This window comes from Arvicola amphibius, chromosome 1 (assembly GCF_903992535.2).
Source record: "Arvicola amphibius chromosome 1, mArvAmp1.2, whole genome shotgun sequence".
NCBI lineage: Eukaryota > Metazoa > Chordata > Mammalia > Rodentia > Cricetidae > Arvicola > Arvicola amphibius.
The window spans coordinates 133,490,049-133,515,634 of NC_052047.1; the positions used below are offsets into that span (position 1 = coordinate 133,490,049).

At 41.0% G+C, this 25,586-nt stretch overlaps 2 protein-coding genes across 2 annotated transcripts in view; one reads left to right on the plus strand and one right to left on the minus strand.

Moving 5' to 3' along the window:
• Positions 1-719: 719 nt before the first annotated feature.
• On the minus strand, positions 720-24,596 carry Ikzf5 (IKAROS family zinc finger 5). The gene is given in 7 exon segments (XM_038317725.1): positions 720-3,876; positions 3,878-4,665; positions 12,299-12,356; positions 12,359-12,483; positions 14,430-14,593; positions 14,625-14,644; positions 24,123-24,596. Coding segments are annotated over 5 exon segments (1,272 nt in total). The 5' UTR covers positions 14,563-14,593; positions 14,625-14,644; positions 24,123-24,596; the 3' UTR covers positions 720-3,708.
• Acadsb (acyl-CoA dehydrogenase short/branched chain) overlaps positions 24,348-25,586 on the plus strand; it is a 47,042-nt gene continuing 45,803 nt past the window's right edge. Inside the window, exon 1 of the mRNA XM_038317724.2 lies at positions 24,348-24,490. Coding sequence (XP_038173652.1) covers positions 24,449-24,490 — 42 coding nt within the window. The 5' untranslated portion in view covers positions 24,348-24,448. The remainder of the gene's footprint in view (positions 24,491-25,586) is intronic.

Consider the following 25,586-nt stretch of genomic DNA (forward strand, 5'->3'; position numbering starts at 1 on the left):
ACTGAACATTTAAAAAAAAAAACTCAAAATGTCTAATTTCAAAGTTTACTTTATATGCCAGAAATTACTTCAGAAAACTACTTGCCAAATGTGACGTAGTTAACTGATATACAAAAGGCAGCCTTCCTCACTGATGTGCCCGTACTGTAGGGTAAAGCAGGTTAAACTGATTTGAATAAAGAGGACTGTCTTAGTTGGGCATACAACTGTGACAAAATACCTGGCAGAAAACCACTTGAAGGAGGAGTGTGATTTGTCTGAGCTCACAGCTTTCAGAGGCGTACATCGGGTGGGGAAGGCATGGGCGCTGGACTGGCTTCGTGCACAGTGGTAGAAGTTTGTGGCTGTTGTTTCTCACACTGTGGACAAGGAAGCAGATTCCAGACCAGAATCAGAGGCAGATAAGACCTTCAAGGCCTGCCCTAGCAACCACTTCCACCAAGTAAGCACCACTTCCCCAAGGTTCTACAAAACCTGAAATAATGGAACCGACTGGGGACCAAATGTTCAAACGGAAGGGCACATTTTTTCATTCAAACCACAACAACTAGAAATGAGTTCAGACCTAAAGAGCTCTTTTGTTGTAAACTCATATTTCTTTCCATAATAGATTCTAGAAATTCAAACTAGCCAGCCATAAAATCCTTTATTAATATTTTATGTATCACAAATTACTAAAAAAAAAATCCATTTTATTCTAGTTTAAAAAAACAAAGTCATTAGAAAGTGTTATTTTTTATTCATATATTACAAAAGCAAAGCATTATTCACAATAGGAACTACGTACTAGATAGTTACTTCAACATTAAACTGCTTCCTTGATCCCTAAACAATATAATGTACCTTACAACTGTAATGCAAGATTTACAGCTCATATAGACAACATGTCCCATATATCCAGGCATCAATAAAAACAAATTCTAGAAAGCATATACCTACCCCCTAAGACTAATGAAAACATCTTTAGCAGGGAACTTTAAATTTTCTAATAATTCTTCATTTGATAAGTATTTTTGCAAATTTAAAAGTTACCTCTGTTGATTTTTTGTTTTTCATTTTAAGTATATTCCCTTTGTCAAACAATTCTGCAGATGAATGGCAAACACATTTCTAAAATGAAACAGCACTGGAACTACCCAATGGAAAATTTTCAAAATAAAAGTCTAGTCTTCACTTGAATGTCAAGAAGTTGTAGCTACATACATTAGTAAAATCTGAAATAAAATTATTCCATTAATATCTTCACAGTTTCTTAAAAAAATATTAGTGGAGATAAATTACCAACTTTAAAAATCTAAACTTATGTTCACTGAACAAAAATAAATTTAGTTTCAGAACATTGCCTGTTAATGGCAAAGTACTATAAATAGTGCATGTTAAACTTTTCTCAACTCATCTCTATAAAACATTTGGTTAAAAATAAAATGAGGAACATATTTAGTATTTAAGGAAAGAGTCTAACATCTTTCCTAATACAGAATTTAACTCAGAATATTTAAGCAAAATCCTAAATCTTTAAAAGTACAATTTCAAAAAAGTTTCTAAGGTAGATTTGCTTCAAAATTTTAGTGCATTTATTTGTAGCTTTACGCATCAACACCTTTGGAAGACCAACTGTGCTCTTTATGGTATTAGAAAATTAGGATTTCCCCTTCTAGCTTGTATTTATGAAAGGTTTTTTCCATATTTAAAGTGAAATGTACTTTCAAAACATCCATCTTTAGTTGTTAGGAAAAACAAAATGCACATGTCACTGTTTGGCCCAGAATGTAAAGATGATAAAGCTGGCTTTAAGGTGAGCTCTTTCAGGTTGTCTGGCTTTTGAGACCTGCAGTGATGCCCAGCCTGGCAGGGAACTCCTGTGTCTAACAATCTTCCTGCCTGGACTTCCCAAGCAGCTGGGACTACAGGTGTGCAGCACCCACACTGGGCTTCTTCCTCTTTCAGGGAAGTTTTCATTCTCTATTTGGGGGTATTGCTTTTAGTTGAATCAAACTTCAAAAATAGCAAAATTTCCAAACAACATCCTGTTTCCTTCTGGCAACTGATAAGCACTACATGAGTTATGTATTTAGAAAGTGTTGCGCTAAAATTAATCTAACCAGTGAGTAAGCAACAGACAAAAATCACTAGAAAGTTAGAGTTACAAGAGAAAGTGTCTTTGTGCTGTGCTTTAACAGTGCAGTTGGGATGAGCCAACACTGGTTGTGCAAGCACAGGCACCCTCTGAATGGCTTTTCGAGCACTGGGAAGGAGGGCACATCCATAAACAGGGCACTTGGGGCTTAATGGGTAGACACCATCAATATTTCCCTCTTATTTACTGTAAAGAGGGCCATTTTGGTTAATAAATGCTTGACAGGGTATTTCTTTAGAAGCCAATTAGAAATTTTTTAAGATATTAACCAAATTAAAAATGAAAATTTTGCGAAGTACACAGAAACCAAGAGTAAGTGACAATGTTTTATTGTTTGCCAGGCTCTCTTCGGGGTAAGCTTATTACACAATTACAAAAATAACAGCTTCCTAAGTAAAATGAACCTCTAATTATAAACAAGTTAAATGTCACATTTAAATGTGCTTGTATTGACTTTCACTCTCTATCCTTTCCCACTGTGGTGACACTGCCCATGAAGATGCACAGGAAGTACCTTCCATGGCCTACTCTGCAGAGGAAAGTTAGATCTGTTTGGACATGTTCTCATTTTCATAGCTGTTTCCTCATTAGCACATTTTTCTGGGTTTTTCTGCCCACCTTTCTATGAAATTATCGGCAGAAGGCAGAAAAGGAAACTTTGGAGATTGTTTTGAAGCATCTTAATTAGATAGATGAACCCCACTTCCTCTTTGGTCATCAAAGACTAGGAAGAATAAGATTATCAGTGTGGTTGTCAGTCTTACCTGACACCAATAACAGCTGAATGCAGAATTTAAATGAAAGATTCAGGCTGAAAAAGGCATCTAGCACTCTGGCATATTTACCTGTGGCTTTAAAATTAGAAATATATATATATACATATAAAAACAATCAAAGCTAACATGTTTAAACTAGATATTAAATGAACAGATATCTCCAATAGCAAACACAATTTTCAATTTATCCCCAAATTTCAACTTCCAGGACTTTCATTTTTATAATTTAAATTTGAAAAGAATTAGTTTATATTTCCCCTCAAAGAAGAAAATTTATTACACTGAAATAACTGTACTGTTTTTGGTTGAAATGAAACTAATTCAACTTAAGTGAATGAAAATAGCATTTTAATTAAGAGCAAATCTAAAGGCAGTTTCTCTCTCTACAAGCACTGAATGTTAAGGTTTTATGAGAAGTTTATTGTGCCATCTTTGAAATATTGCAGAAAGAATATTTAGCTGTAATATATGTGTGAAGTATCTATATATATCAAGAGTACAGATAACCCTGGGAGTCTTTATGGACAAGTGTGGGAAATTGAACACCTGTAAGATCCCAGCTGTACTTCAACTCTTACATGTCTAAATGAAAAAGATATCAATGCTCCTAACTATCTAATGCATAAATAACCCTGACCAGACTTTATGAAAAGTTAACAAAACCCCTTTCACTATCAAATTACTATTTTATGAATAAAATGTATAAATTTTAAATTAGCAGATACCTTATTAGGGATGATCAAAACTAAAGACCAAACTACAAAACCCCCAAAAGGCCAAACCAAGTGAGAACGGTTATTGATTGTGTTTATGCTGGTTATGTTGCCCTCTTGCAAAATGACAGGCAAAATCATACTTGTTTTTACATTTGCATCCACATATATTACACTGAAAAGGATTTTCATACCCATGGCATCCCATGTGAATAGTGTAAAGGATATTATCTGCAAAGTACATATCACAAGTGCTGGCAGTGGTGTAAAAGTTGAGGATCCTGGACCGGCAGGGTTGGAGCTGGAGTGCTTGGCTGGCTGTTTCCTATGCTGGGGGTACTGGTGTGGGCACTTGGTTCACTGCTTGGCCCTGCCACTGGGCTGTAGTTCCTCTGACTATGCGATGGCCGAGGTTCTGGGCTTGTGGGGGAGGAGCTCTGAGGAATACTTGCTGACACCGCAGAGACTACTGCTTGGGCAGAGGGCTGCTGAATCATGAAAGGCTTTTCATCAGGGCAGGGAACTACATCAGGGGAGGCAGGATTTTGGTTTTCTGGTGGCAAGCTGGACAACTGTCCTGCTAAAGTAGAAAGCTGATTCAAAGGGTTGTCAACCATGAGTTCTTGGGGGTCCCTTGGCAGACCACCAGTTGGTGTAGTTTTTGCCAAAGTTTCATAGGCATCAGTCTGAATATTTGGGATCTCATGGGTAAAATCATTAAGGTAGTCTGGTTTCTGGACCACCATAGAAGGTGGACTTAAGTTGATTAGTGCTCTTCTGCTATACCCCAGATTGCTTGTTTTCTTTTGTAAAACCCCCCACATTTTCTTACTGCTTAAGGAAGACCTGGTACCTTTAATTGGTACCATTTTATGTTTGCGCCTTCGATGGTGGGACAGGTTACTTCGGTCACTGCAGCGGAAGGAACACAACTCACATTTGTATGGTTTTTCCCCAGTATGAGAACGCATGTGGGCTTCCAGATGGCGCTCATAAGCAGATGCAAATGGACATAAATGACATCTGTGAGGTTTCTCACCTGTTTAAGAGAGAAATAGAAAAAACTGCAAGAGTAGCTCATTTATAGGACATTTTATATTTGTCCACTGGATGTGAGAATTGTTACGAGGAATATTTTTCAGAAATTCATAATTGCATAACAAATTAGTAAAATCTGTAAAGAAACCTAAGAACTTAAATAAAGCTTAAAAATTCAATAGCAGACAGGCGGTGGTGGCGCACGCCTTTAATCCCAGCACTCAGGAGGCAGAGGCAGGCGGATCTCTGTGAGTTCAAGGCCAGCCTGGTCTAGTTCCAGGACAGCTAGGACTGTTATACAGAGAAACCCTGTCTCGAAGAGAGGGGGTTGGGGAATCCATTAGCAACAACTTGTGACATGTTGAATCTATTTAGTAGGAAAACCATTATAGTTTCATTATAGTTTCAGCTGGCACTTGGGGAAAAAAAAGAAATATTCCCCATAATAAAGATTTTATCAACAGTATGTTTCAAAGTATATGTTCACAGATCCATGCATAAACTTCTTTTCCTCAAGAAGAAAAAAAAATCAACCCTCTCCCTTTAAAAGAAGTCTTACATTAACTTATATGAGTTATGGGACATACCTTTAAAATTGCCAGGATCCTCCTCCACTTTCCTACTCCTCTAGCTTCAGAAGGACGTTGAAGTGTGAATGTAATTGGCCTCCACAATCTTATAGGAGTGGCACTATTAGGTGGTTGTGGCCTTGTTGAAGGAAGTATGTCACTGTGGGGGTGGTCTCTGAGGTCTCACATATGCTCAAGGTACAACCCAGTGTCACAGCCTACTTCCTGTTGCCTTCTGATTAAGATATAGCCAGCAACATGTCTGCTTGCATGCCACACACCCCTAAGATAGAAGTGTTGTACTGGCTGGTTTTGTGTTAACTTGACACAAGCTGGAGTCATCAGAGAGGAAGGGCCTCATCTAAAAGAAATGCCTTCATAAGATCCAGCTGTAAGGCATCTTCTCATTTAGTGATCAATTGGGGGAGGGACCAGCCATGGTGGGTTTGTGCCATCCCTGGGCTACTGGTCCTGGGTTCTCTAAGAAAGCAGGCTGAGCAAGCCAGGGAAAGTAAGCCAGTAAGCTTCACGCCTCTGCATCAGCTCCTGCCTCTAGGATCCTGCCCTGTTTGAATTCCTGTCCTGACTTCCTTCTGTGATGACCAGTAGTATCTGAAGTGTAAGTCAAATAACTCTTCCCTCTCCAGCTTGCTTTTTGGTCATGGTGTTCATGGCAGCAATAGAAAGACATATTGTTATCAGCATAGTGGGGTATTGCTGTTGACAAACCTGAACATATTTTGGGGGAGTATTGTGAAGACTTGGAACTTCGGGCTAGAAAGCCACTAAGTATTGAAACCTCAGTGGGATGGTCTGTAGGAGCTTGGAACATAAGAATGTTGAGAGCAGCTCTCTCCTCCTGCTCTTGCTCAGAGGCTACCTCTACAACCTCCCCACAATAAACCTCCCACGTGAGCTCTGCTGCATGGTGTGGACTTTGTGGTGCCACTTGGTTCCAATGTGCCAAGGCTGCCTCTGCCATTAAACTATTACATTGGTATTGAGACTCTTCCAGGCCCCTCCTGTGGGTCCTCCTAACCACTGGTAGTCTGAGGCACACTGGGACCCTGGACTCTGTCTACCATACAAACAGGCTCACTTTCCAACTAACCTATAGCTGGGCACTTCACCCAACACCGATAATGCTTGGTAAGTCCTCCTTCTCCCAGTTGGTATAAACGCTTCCCTTGATCCATGGGAATGACAATAGAGCGTCCACCACCCCTCTGGTATTCTTGGAGGCGGAGGAATCCCCAGTCACGGTCTTTAAGGCCATGGTTGACTCTTTTTGCCAACACTCACCTCTGGCCATTTCTCATGAGTGAGGCTTAATCTCTTGAAGTGGTTTCTCACCCTCTGGCCTCATTTACAAGCCCTGATAGCAGGTGACATCTCACTCAAGTTCTTAGCCCTTGGTCCCTGCTCAGTATGTGACAACTTACTGGACAGCTTGTGCCCTCTTAGTCCAATCCTCCTGGATCCTGGGACACTAGGACAGCCACACTTTGGATCTTCTTCCCCTACCTCATTCATGGGAACTGCATCCTCCACCACACCTCCAAGCTCCCCCTGGGATGCCTTTTGGAAAACCTTAGACCTCTACACCTAGCACCTGACTTAAGGGCTTTTAAACTTATCTGCCTTTGTAGTGAAATCTGGCCCCAATACCCCTTAGGTAATCAATCCAAATGGCCACTACCAGCACCCTAGAATCCTCGTATTATACAGGACCTTTGCAACTTCTGCCAGCCGCTGGGTAGAAGGAAGCAGGTACCCTATGTCTAAAGCTTTGCTCCAAGACCTCCCTCTGTTCTTCCTATTCCCCCACTCAGCTCCTGCTATGAGGCCTGAACTAAAGGAATCTCCACTATCCCTACTCTTGACCCTGTTAACAGGGGCATGTACCTTGACCAGGCCATCCACCCTGGCAACCTCCACAAAAGGAGAACTGTGGCTTGTTTAGGCTGGGTTGAGAGAAATGGAGGGCGGGTCCCAAGCAGAGCAGGAGCGAGTAGTGGGGGACTGATGGCTGCTGGTAGAGTGAAAGTGGGTGCCAGAGTGGGATGCTTAGAAACAGCCGGTCGCTGTGGAGAGGAGGAAGAGAGGAGACTGAAGGAGCTGGAGGTGCAGGAGTTGAGCATCGAGCTTGTTAGCAGGGTCCTCTCAAAAAGAAAAAATAGAACAAACAAACAAAAAATCCTGGGGTCTCTTAAAGAGTTAAACAGGAATGGAACGTAAGTCCTAGTCTTATGGAAGCTGCTAATGTATTATAGACTGTTAAGGAACACAAGTTAATAGTCATAAATGATCAAATTCTTTCATTGCAGTCATGCTAAATACTAAAATAACTGATTACAGGGATAAGTCTTACTTAGTACATGTTTTCAAAAGTTAAGCTTAAAAACAAGTAACTAGAAGCAAACAAAGTTTGTCTATTCAGATATACCCTAATAGACAGACAGTTCCCAAATAACTTCAGAGATCTGAGAATATGGCATTTAAAATGTTTAATAAAAAACTTTCATGATTATAGAGACATACAGCTCCTGGTAGCAGTCCTATCTCCTCCAAAGAAGATGAATGGGAACAGAAGAACTCCACTTGGAGCTTGCTTTAAATGTGGCAATGCCCAGCCACTGGGGGAAAAAAAAACCTGTCTTTCTCCTCAACTGCTGCCAAGACCCTGTCCAAACTGTGGACAACGGGACACTGGAGAATCGACCTGCCCCACTGTGCTAGACAAGGTAGGCTTGTCCCTGCAAGGTTTCTACTTCACAAGAAAGACTGATGCTGCCCTGAGACCTCTGAGACCATGAAGGACCCTGGGGTTAGTTGCCTAGGTAGCCAGTAAGTGTCTGTTCATTTATAATTGATTCAGTCTAAAAATTCTCCTTCTCAGAACTGGTGTTGATGACCAGGCTAGTGATAGCTTTGTTGTTTTAACAGCAGCAACCAGGGGCTTCAGCTGCCTTCCTCAGTTCTCTTTGTGTGTAAGATTCAGGCCACAGGCCTCTCCTCTCCTAGAGCTATAATAGGTCTAAACACAATTTACCTTGTTACCAGGACTCAGAAAAGAGATAAACTCACAAGACAGATCTCACTTTAACTTTTAACCATTCCTTTATTGAAAGGAATTCGCTTTACAATGACTTCTGTCTCCTGGTGAGTTAGATATAAGGTGTTTTAAGGTATAGAGTCTATGTGAACATATGAAAGCTTAAGTTGAAGATCTAAGGAAATGTTTTAGGGTCTAAAGAGGTGTTTGAAAGTGTGTAAATCAAGTTATAAAGGTCTGAGAATGAAAACCTTAAGTGGTGGTAAAAAGAAGTAATTTACGGTATATAAAATGAATGTTGCAGAGTTCTTTCCCTCACTAGGGCTACTGTTATATTAAGACTCCAAAAGTTTATAGTCTTAACATTTATCAATGGAATTCTGATAAGCTATTAATCTAGCTCTGGCAGAGGTAACACTACTTTTTTTAAAGATTTTATTTATTATGTACACAGTGTTCGCCTTCATGTATGCCTGCAGGCCAGAAGAGGGCACCAGATCTCATTGTAGATAGTTGTGAGCCATCCATGTGGTTGCTGGGAATTGAACTCAGGACCTCTGGAAGAGCAGTCAGCATTCTTAACCTCTGAGCCATCTCTCCAGCCCTAAAATATTAATTTTTTTTTGAGACAGGGTTTTTCTCTGTGTAGCTTTGGGAGCCTATCCTAGAACTAGGCTGATAGACCAGACTGGCCTCGAACTCAGAGATCCGCCTGCCTTCTGCCCCCCAAGTTCTGGGATTAAAGGCATGCGCCACCACCGCCAGCTGAGTAACACTACTTTCATTATAGTCAAAAGCTCATTTTAAATTCCCTTTGCTTGTTTCCTAAGTATAGATTTAAAAGTGCTTCTCACTGTGCTAAAACCATGTCTAATCTGTATACAAGGATAGAGGAAAAAGTGTTAATGCTTTGAACCAGAATCCATTTTTGGGTCCCCTATGACTCAAAGGCATGAGGTCTACTGCCTTTTCTACACTGTGGATTTCAGTACAGATTACAAACAGTGAGCATTCTAATGTGTCTAAAGCTTCTATCTTTTTGTAAACTAAAAAATTCTGTAAGCTCCGGGGAGTCGACTTGAATCCATCCATCTCAAACACGCCATCAAATCAACTCCAGATAAGTACTGTCAATCAACAGCCTAAGTTTCTCCACCTACTGCCTGTTCCTGAAGGTGGAATTCTTCCACCTTCTCCTAGTCTTGGGACTTCCCCTCCCTTAATTACTGGGACCTAAGAAAAAATTCCTCTATAAATTTTTTAAAGTTATCTTCTGCTTTGCCAGCATCCTGCCAGGTCCTCTCAAAATCTGTATCCTGGACAGCTTCAAATTGGCACTGGATGGTCCCACAGAGCCTGTACAGCAGTGAAACAGGCCAGCTACCCCAGAAATTGGCTAGCATCCCAGTTTTTCTCAGGTCCCCTAAAGATGCCTCAGACAACAGGAAGCAGAATAAAGAACATGGCAAACCCCCATTCCCACCTCACCAACTACCCCTTCCTATTTCCCTCACCTTCTCATAACAAACAAAAGGGGGAGGAAATGTTAGCGTTCAGGCATTTACACTGGCCTGCTCTTGGGGACCAAGCAGGACGTCAGCAGCAGCAGCCAAGATGTGACACCATAGCTGTTGCAGTCACTAAGTAGAGCACTCTCCCTATGTGCATGCGCCATATCCCCTTAGCAAAGGCAAGTCATTCTCACTGGCCCTCCTCCCCATAAACCTCCTATGTGAGAAAAAAAATGTTGCGAGCAGGGCAGAAGATGGAGGCCTGGCTTGGGAAATTTCAGAGTGGATATTAAAGACTTCCAGGGCTCTTTGCTATTTTAAGATCCTGTGGTTCTGGCTAGCTGGGGCTGAAGAATCAGCTGTGATTAACAAGATACCAGAATTACTGAGGCAAAACCTTCACATTACTGGGACAATTGATGCTAGCTAGCTGGAGCTAAGAAATTAGTGGTGATTAAGAAAACACCTGCATCACTGGGGTGAAATTCTGGAAGTGGCTTTTTGAGACCGGGTTCTCTGTAGCTTTGGATGGGAGTGTTTTCTGAGAGCACAGAGAAGCTGTGTATCAGAGGCAGTCAAAGCTGGACCTCGTGCTGGCAGCCGGACTTGGTAATGTGTAAGAGTCACCCAGGTAGTATGGGTTTGAAGGCATAAAGGGGTCATGGAGAGCAGCTGAGGCTTGGCACTGTGAGAGGCAGAAGAGGTCACTGGCGAAGCCTCAGTGGCAGTTGAAGGCTCAGTACTGAAGGGATCGTAAAAGGGAGTGAGGCTTGGCACCATGAAGAGAGCCTAGGAGAGGCTACTGGTGAGAGTGCAGCCCGGGTTGCAGCAGAGGACCCCAGCATTTTGGAGATGCCAGCACCATGGGATGACCAACAAGAACAGCAGCAGCAGTGGAGTGGAGTCAGCTAAAGCCTAGAAAACAAGCCGTGTGTGCTGGAGAGGGTGGAGCCAGAAAGTGACCATAGCCCTTCGCATGGCATTCAGAAGATCATAAGTGAATCCCATATAATAGACATTGAGTATTTATACTGTTGGAGTTGGTTTTTGCTTAATTCAGATTGTGGACTGTGCCCTGGTTCTTTCCTTTTGAAGAAGGTATCTAATTTAATTTTGACTTTAAAGGAGCCCACAGGTGAAAGACAACGTTTTTTTGGGGGAGGGGGAGGGTTTCTCTGTTATAACAGTGCTGGCTGTCCTGAAACTAGCTCTTGTAGATCAGGCTGGCCTCAAACTTAAGAGATCCGCCTGTCTCTGCCTCCCGAATGCTGGGATATAAAGGCATGCACCTGTCAAAAGACTTAACTTTTAAAAGAGATTGGATATTTTAAAGAGGCTGGAAATTTAATGTTTAAATTTGTAAAGACTGGAACTTTTAAAAATATTTATGATTTTAATGTGAGCTCAGGTATGAAATAAGAGAAAGGAAGAGTTGTGGCTTAATAGTGATGAGTTTGCGTGTCAAATTGACAAGGGGTCAGTTTTGTACTGCCTGTGTGTTGTCATCAGAGAGGAAGAAGCCTCACTTGAGGAAATGCCTTCATGATATCCAGCTATAAGGCATTTTCTCAATTAATGATCAATGTGGGAGGGCCCAGTTTATGGTAGGTAGTGCCATGCCTGGGTTGATGGTCCTTTGTTTCTACAAGAAAGCAGGCTGAGCAAGTTATGGGAAGCAAGTCAGTAAGCAGCTCCCCTCCATAGCCTCTGTATCAGCTCCTACCTCTGGGATCCTTTCTTGTCTGAGTTCCTGTCCTGACTTCCTTCTGTGATGAAGAGCAAGTTCTTAAGTGTACGCCAATAAACCCTTTCCTACTCAACTTGCTTTTTTGGACATGGTGTTTCGTGGCCAGCAATAGAAACCCCTAATTAAGACAAGGATCAATTTTATTTAGAACCCAAATTCTTCTAATATGTAAAACTATCATATGGAATGTGAGACCAAGAATCAGCTGACAAGGACAGAGCACCTACCACATCCTAAAATCCCTGTTAGCTCTGGGGGTACAAAGATGGCCTTTGGATGTCCTCAGGAAGCTTTCTAGGCCATTATGATGGAATAAAGGGGCACAGACAGATAGGGAGCACACAGGAGAACAACTGGGCTTGGATAAGGGCAAGGTATAGTAGGAAGATTTTCTCAAAAGGGTGGCTAGAGAGACATGGGGTTAGCAAGTACATCCTGTAACTAACAGAGGCCTTTCTTTCACTTTTCTAAAAAATCATTGTGAAGAAAAAGACAAAACATTAACCCTTAGTAGTAACCTCTCCACCTGAGAACAGGAAGACAACGGAAGAGTATGCAGATCAAGCAGGAAAGTGAAGGGTGGGAGGAGCAAGCTCTCCAAGGAGCTTGTTCCAGTATTTGTATGCCTTTAAGACACTGCTTTGTAAAAAATGGGAGTTAGTGCCCTACAAACCCTCATCAGCCTTGTTTTGAACCATCAGAATTACATGAACCTGTACTCCATGGTCTCTCTCCAGCTGTTTCTCCATTACCTGTGTGGATCCTGATATGCTCAATGAGCCGGGCCGTTCCTTTGCCTAGCATAGTTGCTAGTACCGACACTTGAGCTTCCCATCAAAGGTCCTTTCAAACCCGTCTACTAACATTCCTGAGTTTTCATCCAGGGAAACTTCAACAGATGGATGATCAAGTCCATTTTGATCACCATCTGCTCCAGCTATAAACAAAAGCAAAAGAAATCATGCACTGCAGAATCAACTCAGTTCACCATTTTAGACTCAAGGGGTTGAAGATCTTCCACAACTGATAGCTTCTTTCCCAAGAGTTTAATTCATAAAACAATTCAGACTTCTTGAAGTGGGACAAATTTTGTGCAAAAGTAGAATTATTTAAGAATCTCTAAGAGGACCCTCAAATTGTTTACATACAAATTTTACCAACTCTCAACATGCTTTTGAAGAAAACAGGTAAGACAGAAGAATGAAGAGATTCCTTAAGGTCACAGTCACACACAGGTGTCTACGATACTGGTCATGATAACCATTTTAATTAGCAGTTGTTACGGTTCTAAAACACTAAGTCAATTTCCTTTGATCTAAAAACAGTTATTGGGTAGCCTGTTAGAGGCATCTGTGGTCTAGATTACCGGTTACATTTAAGATCTTAAAATTCAAGTTGAGTTCATTAAGGAAAACAAGGTATCTGACAGCTCTGAAGGCAAGGACTACAAGAACTTCAGAACTGAAATGTGTGGGGATTTGCTTTTCATCTGAACTAATTTAGTACTAAAAAGTAGAAGGAGCGGGTACTAATAATTAGGAACCACACATGTTGGGGACTACAGCCTGGTTCTTGAATCTCCATCCTGAATCTGTTCACATTACTATTAAGAGGCAAAATTTGTATTCCTTTCTTCATGGGAACAGGACTTTGGCTCAACGCGAGGAGATATGGCCTCATATGCTCAATTCAAACCCTATTCCTTTTCTTCTGCCTTTCACCAGAAATATTTTTTTCTGGGTTGGGCAAACCAAGCAAATTGGTCCAAAGGAAGCAACTGAAGAGTTTCAAGCTTGTGGTCTCTCTCTTTTCTCCCACTGTTTTCCTAAGACCCTGTATGTGTGCATCAATTAATTACCTTGGAGATCTTAATAAATAAACTGGAGTCACTAGATCCAGGGTAGGACCTAGTACTTATGTTTCTAACAAAACTTCTGGGAATGACACCTGATCACTGCTGCCAATCCCTGCATCTTCATGGCTTACAAGATCTAGGTCAGAGGCCAGGAAATGTATTCTAGAGGGCGAAGATAGTAAATACCTAAAGCCAGATGGGCTTTGTCACAACACCCCAACTCTGCTGCTGTACCATAAAACAGCTAGAGAAAGAAGCAAGCTGGGGGTGAATGTAGCTCATTGGATAGCACTTGCCTAATGTATGCAACAGATGTTTATCCCCAGCATTACAAACAAGTTAGAAATATGCAAAGAAATGAGCATGTATGAGTTCTGGTAAAACTTTATTTATGAACAATGAAATTTGAATTTCATGATTTTCATGTGTTGTTCTTTCTTATATCTAATGATACAAAGCAAATTTCAGACTGCAAGTCATAGGAAAGCAGTTATATGAGGCCCATGGGTGGTACTCTGCTGACCCTCAACTACATTAAAAACAGTGTATATGATCCAGAAACTTAAGAAATTTTCCATCTAGCAGGCTCACCAAATCTTTGCCTCATCTAGTTTAGTTTTTCTTCTTGAATGGGTAAATGTGGACAGCCTTCTTTTGTTTAAAGAGAAAAAAAAAAATCCCTAGTTGGGGCTCGGGTCTAACCCACATTGCTTGATGGGTAAATTCTCTGTGAACCAATCTCTGGGTTCTTTGAGTCAACTGCCAGCTAACAGAAAATGAAGGACAGACAAGGAATTTAGGAGCCCTAACCTTTCAACAAAACTATAACAGCTCTCTAGACTACATTAAATCATTGTCCCATAGCAAAAGTCCGCATGTTAAAAGAAGGGAGAAAATGCTTTGTGTCTTTCTAGAAAAGAAAAGAATGCTCCACACTAGTGGGCAGTGATGCTCATGGAACGGAGAGCTGTGCATGAACACTAACACATTTATAATTGAACTTTTCCGTAGTATTAAAGTAAGTCTACCTCCCTGAAGAGTCTCTGCTTCTTTGTCCCCACTAACTGATCCCGAGATCATGTTCACATGATGCGTCTGCTGTGTCAAGTATTCCTGGAAATCTTTCACAAAGTCCAAAGGCTCTGGTTTCTTTTCACCCATCTTGGTGCTCTTTCTTTCTTTCTTTCTTTCTTTCTTTCTTTCTTTCTTTCTTTCTTTCTTTCAAGTTGAAAATGTGTTATATCTAGGGAACAAGAAAATAGAGAACCAGGAAATAAATTTACACTATTTATAAAAGAATACAGTACAAAATAAAACAACATAGAAAAAAACTATTTTGTATAAGACATTGTTACTCAAAGCAACAGAAAAATAAAAACTGTCTTTTAATACTCTATAATCTGGAGAATGAAGACATATAAGACAGTAAGAAACAGATTTAATAATTAAACTGAGTCATAGAAAATGGGAACAAATTATCAAGACAGGAAAAACAAACTTTACTTAGAACAGCCAAATACTGACAATTACCCAAACGATCCCCCAAATAGTACCGCCTGTAAACTGGTCGTAGATGGTCACACAATAGGTTACAGCAATGAAAAAGAAACCAGCTGAATGCAGCAACACAGCTGCATCCACCATCACAGTGCTGAGCACCAGAAGCCAGACATAGGTTATTAGTATATGACCTATAGAAGACCGGAGAAAATTAAGGTCCAGTGCCAGAAATAAGGAAAATGTAGCCCTTACTTGCTAGGGCAGACAGAGCCTAGTACTGGAAGGGACATAAAAGGAGTTTCTAGGTGGCTGGTTGCCTTCCATTTCTTCATACCGATCCAATATGTAAAACTTTAAGATTTTTAAGCTTTTCTATATACATGTTAGATTTCAAGAAAAAGCGAAACCAATAGAGAATTGAGTTAACTTTGCATACCTACTCTAGCCATTAGAGATGAAAAATTACTCATGAAATTATTTGAGTTTAGGAAAAAAAAACTTCCCTAGCAACCTGTCTATACATTTGTGTTGGCAATACAGGAACTGAAATGAAAGTGTATGCACACTCAGCTTTAAACAGTGTCAAATCGTTTTTTAGTCATTATACTGATTTCATCTTCTACCAGCAAAGAGTAAAAGTAGTTGATTCATACTTTTACTAGCACATGGCTTTTTCATTGTGGCCACTATGGAGGGCGTGTGGCACTATCACACCAATTTTGATTTATAGTCATTTATGATTAATAAAGTTCTATGCTACTCATTCTTTTAAATAATGTTTGCTAGTTTTCATATAGATTATATGTTTTTCTAAATAAAAATTTATACATATATATGTGATCTCATATATATATGTATATGTGTGTATATATATATATATATATATATATATATACACACACACATATATATACGTTTTTTTCTGGCTTTTGAAGATAGGGTCTCTCGGTGTAGCCCTGGCTGTCCTGGAACTCACTCTACAGACCAGGCTGGCCTCAAACTCAGAGATCTGCCTGCCTCTATCTCCCTAGGGCTTCAAGATTGTTTTTTTGAAAGCAAGTGGCAGTACAACTAATATTAATCACAATGGTACCAATACTAAATAATAATCAAAAGAAAATGAGACTGAAACAAAACAGAGTTCATTTAAATAAGATTTTCACTCACATTTTTAAATTAAAGATTAAATTACAAAATGTAATCATTGGAATATTTGAATACAAGAAATGTATGTGTTAGTATTTGTCTCCAAGTCTTGTGCTGAACATTTTAAGATATGTAATTGAAAATAGGATTTTAATACAGTATAGTCTGTTGCAGTTTCCCCTCCCCCAACTCAATTCCCCACCCACCCATATCACACCCTTTCTTTCTCTCTTTAGAATACAAACAAGCAGCTAAAAAATAGTAAAGAGCAAATAAAAACAGAAAACCAAAAAAAAGCACCAGAAATACATATAGATGCAGAGACATATGTGTTAACACATACAGAAATCCCATAAAGACAGAACACCAGAAACCATTGTATGCAAAAGACCTGTAAGGAAAAAATAAATTGATAAATAAAAAGCAAAACATTGTGAGACGAGGAACCTCAAAAATGCCTTTGAGATCGTTTTGTATTGGCCATCTACTTCTGTCTGGGCTTGGGGTCTGTCCTTGAAAGTGGCTTGTATAACCATTGAGACTCTGTTGGAGAAAACTAATTTTTCTTTTGTGAGTGGTTACCAATTAGAGATAGCTTATGGGTTAGGGAAGAGGTTCTGTGTCCACTTCTCTCAGCCTTGCATGCTGCCATAGTCTTTACGAACAAAAGCCTGTTTTATTTTTTAAAAAAATTCAAATATAAGTACGTCATTTCGCCCATTTTCACTTTTCTCTCCAACTCCTCACATTTCTCCAAGTTCACTTAGCATTCCTTGTATAACTTCAGAGCTCAAAACTTGGTATCGGATAACCAATTAGGGGGCTCATCCCTAAGGAAGACTAATTCTCCCTTTCTTGGCCATTAGTTGTTTGCAGTTCTTTGTCTAGGGATGAGTCCCATGAGAATTCTCCCTTCCACGTTAACATGTGTGTTGATGCTGGCATTGTTCAGGTCTTGTTGAGACAGCCATGTTGTTGAGCTATCATGGGTGTAGCTTCCCTTTCATTTCTAGGAGATATAATCTCACAATTCCTAGTCCACTGACTGTTATGCTCTTTCTGCCTCCTATTCTATAATATTCCCTGAGTTTGGGTACAGGAATTGTGTTCCAGATGTATCCACTAAGGCTGGTCACCCCATGATTGATTGTTTTCTTCATTTTGACCACTTAAGGTTTTCTGTAATGGTCTCCAACAGTTGTAAAGAGAAACTTCTCGATGAGCGGCAAGAGATACACTTACCTATGGGTATGAGGATAAGAATCTAGAATGCTCTTAAGGAATGTGCTGTTTTAGTAAAAAAAATGTGCTTCTAAGGTCCATGGCCTCACTACCCCCATGTCGCTGGGTAGTTTCCAGTACCTATAATTTCCTTTTTGTTGAGTGGGCCTTAAATCCAATTAGACAGCTGTTGGTTACTGCCAAGAAATGATTGCCACTATTGCATCAACAGGGATATCACGCAATGCTGGTTATTGTTGTGGTTCATGAATAAGATCCAGGCCTTGCTTAGCTGTAATCAGATCTAAGGAGGTGGAGGCAGGAGAATCATTGCAAGGCCAGCCTCAACTACATAATGAGTTTGATAACCTCAAAAAAATAAAAATAAAAAACAAAATAAAATAAAGTAACCAACCAAACAAAAAAGAATTTTTAATTCAATTTTTAATTAAAAAAGTAAAATAAGACATGATAGTAAAGGGGAACCATTAGGAATACAGAAGTAGAAAAGAGACAAGGCAGACCCAAAAAAGGTAACAGAAAGGAGAAAAATGATCAAAGCACATCACATGCATATACAGAGATGTCATAATTAAGACCCCTTTGTATAATTAAGACATACTTATGTTAAATGACTCGTGTTCAGGATATTTTTTAAATTATAAGAGCTATAGGGAAAAGCTATAGGGCTGAAGAGATGGCCTGGTCAGTCATGTGGCATGCACGTAGTAGGATCTGTTCAAATCCCTAGCATCCACAGAAAAGGACAGGCATGTCGGAAGGTACCTGTAATCCTCCACACTGGGGAGGTGGAGAGAGACTAAGGAAGACACCTGATGTCAACTTGTAGTCGCTACACCCGCACATAATATATGCATACAAAGACATATGTAAACACATACACAAAAAAGTTATAAGAAAAAATCCTAGTTTTTACATCACAATTCAGAATTCCTTCTTGCCATTCAATTCATATGCAAAGTGATACATTTTCACCCAAAATGAATCTACTTTAATGGACTTCAATAAACAAGACTAATTTTACCAAATCTTGATTAGAAAGCTTAGCAATGCTGCTGTACAATGTATGACAATGCAACAAAAAAACACAAGACTTCCCATAGCAAGCAAAAGAAAACGGTATTTTTATACATCCAACTTTAGTTTAAGAACAGAAATGAGCCCAATTATAGAGCATGGCTGACATATTTTGACAGTCTTAGTTAGTCACGCTGTCACATTACAAATTTCACTATGTTCTCTGCCACAAATTGTATTCTGCCATCAATTATGTATGATAGGTTAAATTTTAAAAAATGCCAATGGAATAACTGAAAATGTTCCAAACATGAAGACCAGCTTCTGAATTAGAGATTCAAACGTTCTTACATGGTTTCATCTACACATCCATCCATGATTTAAAAACTAAGTGTCAGGCTGGAGACATAGCTTGGCAGTTAAGAGCACTGACTGCTCTTCTAGAAGACCCGGGTTCAATTTCCAGCGCCCACATGGCAGCTCATAAGTATCTGTAAATCCAGTTACAGGGTGATCTGACACCTTCACACCATTGCACATAAAAAAAAAAATACATCACAAAAAAAATTCTTAAAGAAGAAAAACTAAAATTAAAAATTAAAAAGGAAGATCCTTTCTCTAAGCAAATAAATAGTAATTAAAATTTATTAAAAAAATAACTGTCAGCTGGGCAGTGGTAGCACACACCTTTAATCCCAGCACTCAGGTGTAGAGCCAGGTCGATCTCTGAGTTCGAGGCCAGTCTGGTCTACAGAGCGAGTTCCAGGACAGCCACGGCTATGCAGAAAAACCATGATTCCAAAAACCAAAACAAACAAAAACTAAGTGTCCTTTCATTCCTGAGCACCTGTGTTCATCAGAACTGAATCAACTACATCACATATATCTGTAGGCAATACGAATGACAAGCAAGCAATTTGGCGAGCAATGGGCAATGAAACAGACTCATGTATATGATAGGTGCCTAAATCTAAGTGGAGTCTTTGGCTCAAACCCCAGTTTCTTCCATCTCAGGTCAATATCTCTAAGCACAATATATGGGAAAACAATCATTCTGGCTAAAAGAAACTCGCGGCTATAAAAAGAAAATATGGGTTTGCTATCCAAACCATCCTGTCAAAAACAAGAACTCCATATAGAACCTGATACCTGAGGATGCTGTTCAGCACTGACAAATTTTAAAACCTCTACAAACATAATATAAATGATATATACATGTATTCAACCAACTGTGAATGGAAAACATTTAAAATTCTAAAAAAAAAAAATGCACCCTGAACAATTTAGACTTGTCTTCCCTGGTAGCCTCTAAATAAAACAGAATCATAATGACTATGCTGTATACAGTATAGACAATCTAGAGAATACTTGAAGAGAATGCCAGTGTGTCTATACTTCCAACATTCAGTGGCCACAGCAAGAGTTCAAGACCAGTCTGAGCAGCACATAAAAATCCCAAGTGAAAAAGAAAAAAAATGCATATGAAAAGATGTGTAATAAGTTACATGCAATCCTATTGCATTTTATGTAAGAGACTGAACATCCTCAGATTTTAGTATCTACAAGGGGTCCTACAATCAATCCCCCAGGAAGACAGAGGAACAACTAACTGTATACAGGTTAGAAAATTGGGAAAGTATAATCTTTAAACTGGTATCTTTCTAACTAGCTGTGAACTCAACACCTTGGATTTTTAAACCAAGAATGTACTCAAATTTTCAATGTAAAATGTCATCAGAACAACATATTTAAGCATTCCTTAATACTACTATAGATTCTGATGTTATATTCCAAGCCAGATCTACCCTTTGCTAACTGATATTGCTCCAAATGAAAATTTCTATGTTGAAATCCTAACCTCCAATATGATATTTGTTGTGAGGGCAAAGTCATCAGAATAGGATTATAAGAATAAAGATCCTGTATCTGCTAGCACCTCAAACTCAAACTTACCAGCTCCCAACCTTAACAAATGCTTGTTTAAATCACCTAGCCTGTGCTGGGTAGTTTTTGTCAACCTGTCACAAATCCAGGCATATCCAGGAAGAGACTTTTTTTTTCCCAAAACAGGGTCTTATTAGGGTAGCTTTGACTGACCTGGAACTCACCATGTAGACTAGACTGGCCATCAATGTATAGAGATTGTCTTGCCCCTGCTCTCCTGAGTGATGGAATTAAAGGCTTGCCCCACCACAATGCCTGAGAGAAGAGGAATAATATCTGAAAAAAATACTTCTATAAAATTGCCTGTAGGCAAACCTGTGGGCTGTTGACCTACTGACTTAATGATTGATATAGCAGGGCACAGCTCACTGTGGGACGTGCCATCCCTGGGCAGGTGGTCCTCAGTTGTATAACAGCAGGCTAAACAAGCCAAGAGAAGCAAGTCAGTAAGCATGAAGGAAAAGCCATGGCTTCTGCACCACAATCCCTGCCCTGACACTCTTCAGTGATGGACTGTTACATGGAAGTACAGGATAAAATAGACCCTATCCTCCCTGAACTACTTTTAATCGTGCTGGCTTGTTGGTTCGTTTGAGACAGGGTTTTTCTACATAGCCCTGGCTGTCCTGGAACTCACCTCCAATTCAGAGATCCACCTGCCTCTGCCTCCCTAGTACTGGGACTAAATATGCACACCACCATACCCAGCTAATCATCGTATTTTAAGACATAGTCCATGCAATTTGTTATAATAGCAGGAACTGCTGGGTGGTAGCGCACACCTTTAATCCCAGCACTCGGGGAGGCAGAGGCAAGTGGATTTCTGTGGGCTCAAGGCCAACCTGGTCTACAAGAGCTAGTTCCAGGGCAACCAGGGCTGTTTCACAGAGAAACCCTATCTCAAAAATCAAAAAAAAGTGTGAATTAAGATATATGTCTACTTCATCAACTAAAGAAGAAAATAATTTCCAAACTTTGTAAGACAAAGATTGCTCAAGCTAAAAGAGGGGAAAAGTTAATATTTCATATATCCCACATATGTGTATGTACACAGATATACACTCAAACACCTTTAATCAGGAACTAATTATTTCAAAGAGGTGTTAAGATGTGAATTGGAAAATAGCCGTGACTATGAAAGAGCTAATATAAAAATCAAAGCGCCTTCCTTCCTCTATCATCATGAGCCATAGGTCTCATTTGTTTTCTCACAAGACTTTCAGAGTCAAGCAATTCCTAGCCAAGAAACAAAAGTAAAATGGTTCCATTCCCCCAATGGATTTGGATGAAAACTGGTAACAAAACCAATACAATGCCAAGACACTGGAGGAGAACGAGAACAAGGCTGAGTCTGCAAGGACTTGCACACAATGTCATGACTGAGGGTTTATGCTGAAAATTGCTAGATTGGTCTCTAGCAATCTTACCAGATGACACTGAGCACTTTTTACCTCTGGAGATTTGGTTTAAATTGGGGTTTGAGTTGTTCTTATCTGTCCCACATGAGCCAACTGGTTTGTTCAGCAATAAAATATATAGGACCTTTAAAAAAATATACAAGGGGCTAGAGAGATGGATGATTCACAGTTAAGAGCACTGGCTGCTCCTGCAAAGGACCTGAGTTCAATTCCCAGGACCCACACTGAGGCTTCTAATCATCTCTACCTTGAGTTCCAGGGAATCTGATGCCCTCTTCAGGCCTTTGTGGGCACCATACATACACACAATGCACAGACATATATGTAGACAAAACATCCATATGCATAACATAAAATAAAAATAAATAAATTTAAGTCAAGAATCTCTTTAATATGTCTTCCCCACTGACTAGGGGAGAACTGAAAGAGCTTGATTAGGGAATGGTATGGTATATTTCATTTATCTAGCATTTTTTTTTAAAAAAAAAAAAAGCAATGTTTAAACTGAAGGGTTACTAAACCATAAGGAAGAATACTTAGCCCTAACTTTTTATTTGATAATTTAACCCAGAGGTTAGGCAGGTCTATAAAGCTGTTTATAGTTCGATAGCTGTTTGCTCCTATAACCCTATCAGTTATGGTCACTGAAAGACTTACCCTCCAAGAGAATATACATTCTTAAATAAGGCCGACAAACGAGATTAGGTTCATACAGAGTAACATGGGCCTTCAAAAACAATTAGAACACAGTCCCTGAGTTCCTAACTGCTTAAGATTAAATAAATGCATGAACACCATGATAAGGTTCTTCTGAGGAATCAGAAAACATAGTATAAAAAGGCAAAACAGAAATGAAAGCACAACGGAAGAAATCCAAAGGAAGAATGATACAATCTAACTTTTCCACCCCAAATCAGTTCCACCTTTTCTTTTCACTGCAAGTTTGACAAAATGTCAAACAACTGAAATTTACTCTGGAGACACACCCAAGGCTCCAAAAGGTCATGGAGGGAATTTCAACTAAAATTCAACAGCCACAAAACGTCTGCAAAGAAAGTCACATGAGTCAAAACTTTACTAGCAACTACAGGTTTAATAAACTAATATGACAACTTGAGTAACAATCACTAACTGAAAAAAAATTAGGCCGACGAAAAAAAAGTAATAGAAAAACGTGGTGGCCCACAACTAAAACATTGTCACCTTTGTTACTATCATTTTGCCACTACTGATTTTACTTTTAAAAAAAATTAAATTCCACATTTACGATATTAATTTCAGTTATGCACAGTATACATCCAGGGATGTTAGGCTTAGTATTGCTTTAATAAGTATAAATTGCATTAAAAAAAGTACATTAGCCCTATACTAGGGAAATACTAGTAACAGCCACCAGAGCCCCACAAGGGCATATCTGATCTCCACCTTCATTATCTCTTTTAAAATACAACAGTTACGGTTTCCTGGGAAACACCGGACCATTACAGAAAAAGAACATCAAATATCTCAATTCACTACAAGGAACGTCCAAGAAAACATTCATTCCTCAGCTGTGCTGAAGACAACGTAAACGCAAGACAAAATTTTGAAAAAGTGGTCCAGATATTCTAAACAATTGTTTTCATTGTCTGCCTTCTAAATGTAATTTCTCTGGATCTCACAATAGAAGAAGTCTCCGTGTCCTCTCTCACTTGTCACTCCTCTGTTCGGTTCTGACCAGTACATAAAGGGGTCATTAAATGGGCTACGTGATGACTGGCAGACACAATCAACTACACTTTGGATCCAGTTTGACGGAGATCACTTTGATGCTCGGCTGAGGATCTATGCTGAGCATCCATGAGCATCCGAGCATCCATGTGCCTATTAGGGACGTAACCCTGAATGAATCTAAGGAGATCTTTGCTGGAACATCCTTCCCAGCCTCATCTGTTTCCAACACTGGAAGGTACAGGCAGTAGAAATCAGTCCAGGAAGGTTCATGAGAGAAAACTCCTTCCCAACAGCCCGGGACCGGCGTCGGAGTAACATCCTCTCCAGGATTCGCAGTACCTGGCATTGCTGGGGTCGGCTCCTGACCCTAGCACCCCGAGAACACGCCACACAGGGGGCGCTCCCCCGCCCCGCGCCCCTCTTCACTCCCACTCCCAGATCGCCTCCTGTCAAAGCAGGAGGCAGCTCCCCACCCTGAGCCTCCGAGCTCCCGCCCGACGGCGCAGACTCGCGAGCTGCTCCTTCCGAGCGGCGGACCCAGTCACCTACATGCTCGACCCAAGAAGATCCCGGGTCACCACGGTGCTAGCCCTCGGGGCGCGCACGACCCCTCGGCAGTGGCCAAGGCTACGGTGATGTGAGCCGGCCCGCGATGAACACGGCTATTTAACTTCCGCCATTCCGCCAACGTGCCCTGCTTAACCGTGGCGCCGCCGTACAAGCTGACATCCCGTTACTCACCTCCTGACAACTGCACCGAGAAATCCCCACAATCTTGTTCGCCGCCGCCACCGCCTCAGCGTTCGCCAGCGTCGCAGCTGCGACCGCCATGTTTGTTGTGTCTCCTCTCCCTTCCCGCCCCCCGCCTTGCCCAAGTCTCGCGTGAGCGAGCTGTAGGGAGCAAGCCGGGAGAGCGTGTGTCTCTCCTGGGGTTCCGTAGGCGGGTATGGGCGGGGACTCCAGGGGGTGTGTGAGGGGAGGATGAGCAGGAGTGGGCGGGGCCCGACTTTGTCTCACCCAGAGTGTCTTGCCCTGAGGCTTAGCAGGCTGACCTGAGCCAGACGAGGATGGCGACCTCTGCGCTGCAGCTGTGGCGTGCCGGCGGGCTGGTGAGTGGGTTCGAAACGACAGTCTCGGGGGGTCCCGGGGCGACACTGATCCCCGGCTACGTCATCTTCTCCTAATGGTCTAGGGGAGCTCTGGGCCTGGGGGCTGTCTCCTCAGACCTTTCACTGGCGGGACACCGCCAAATCGATTTCCTTCAGGATCGGTCCCAGCCTGATTCCGCTTCTTTGGGGAGGGCAGGTGCGGCAGCTAGTGGCAAGAAGGAAGGGGCTGGTCTAGAAGCTTCGGCGGAACAAACACTCCTGGAATCGGAGGGCCGCCTCGGCAAGATGCCCTTTGCTAAGACCATTATTGAGTCCAGGCAACCTGCAAATCAAGAGTCCTCGGAAGCATTTTGCAGAAATGTTACCTCTCTCACGCCACATTTCCCCGGTGATTATCACGTTTTTTAAAGAATTAAAATCTAGGCCTAGTCTTCGAGTCACCCTCTTGCCTTCAGCAGCCCAGCTGGAAAAGCTGGAAGGGACCTCATATTCCTGGAACTTACCATCCAGGAAAAGAATTTCTTCAGCTTTAGCTCACTGCTGTGAACTGAGCGGCTGCCTTGGAGGGTCCGACATTAGACTCTGGGGATCCCAAGAGCTCATTCTAGTCCCCTTCTCCAAACTTGAACTGAGGCAAGCCTCTCTCTCACCTGGATCTCTCTGGCCTCCTGTGGTTCCCCTGGGCTTTCTGGTCTTGGAATTAGACAGATACTCAGCCCAGTGCGGAAGACAGACTGTTTTCCAGAATAACAGAAGACCCTCATATCGGAGTGGACAATAGCCAAAAGAACCACTGTGGAAGCCTCTATTTTTAGCTGGACTATATGATGTGTTTCTACAGGTCCCTGAAATAGACAGCTTTTCTAGAGGGTGTTTTTCAGCTCAGGTGATTCACAAATTCCTTAGGATCAACTCTTAAGGAAAAGGATAATCGAATGAATGCCTTTGCCCTGGTGGTGGTGGTGCTGGTGGTGGTGCTGGTGCTGGTGGTGCTGGTGCTGGTGGTGCTGGTGGTGAACTGGAAAACCTCCAGCTAGAGACTAGTAATCTATTTTCTTGGGTAGATGTCAAGTCTCAAGTCAGATAAGACACAGAT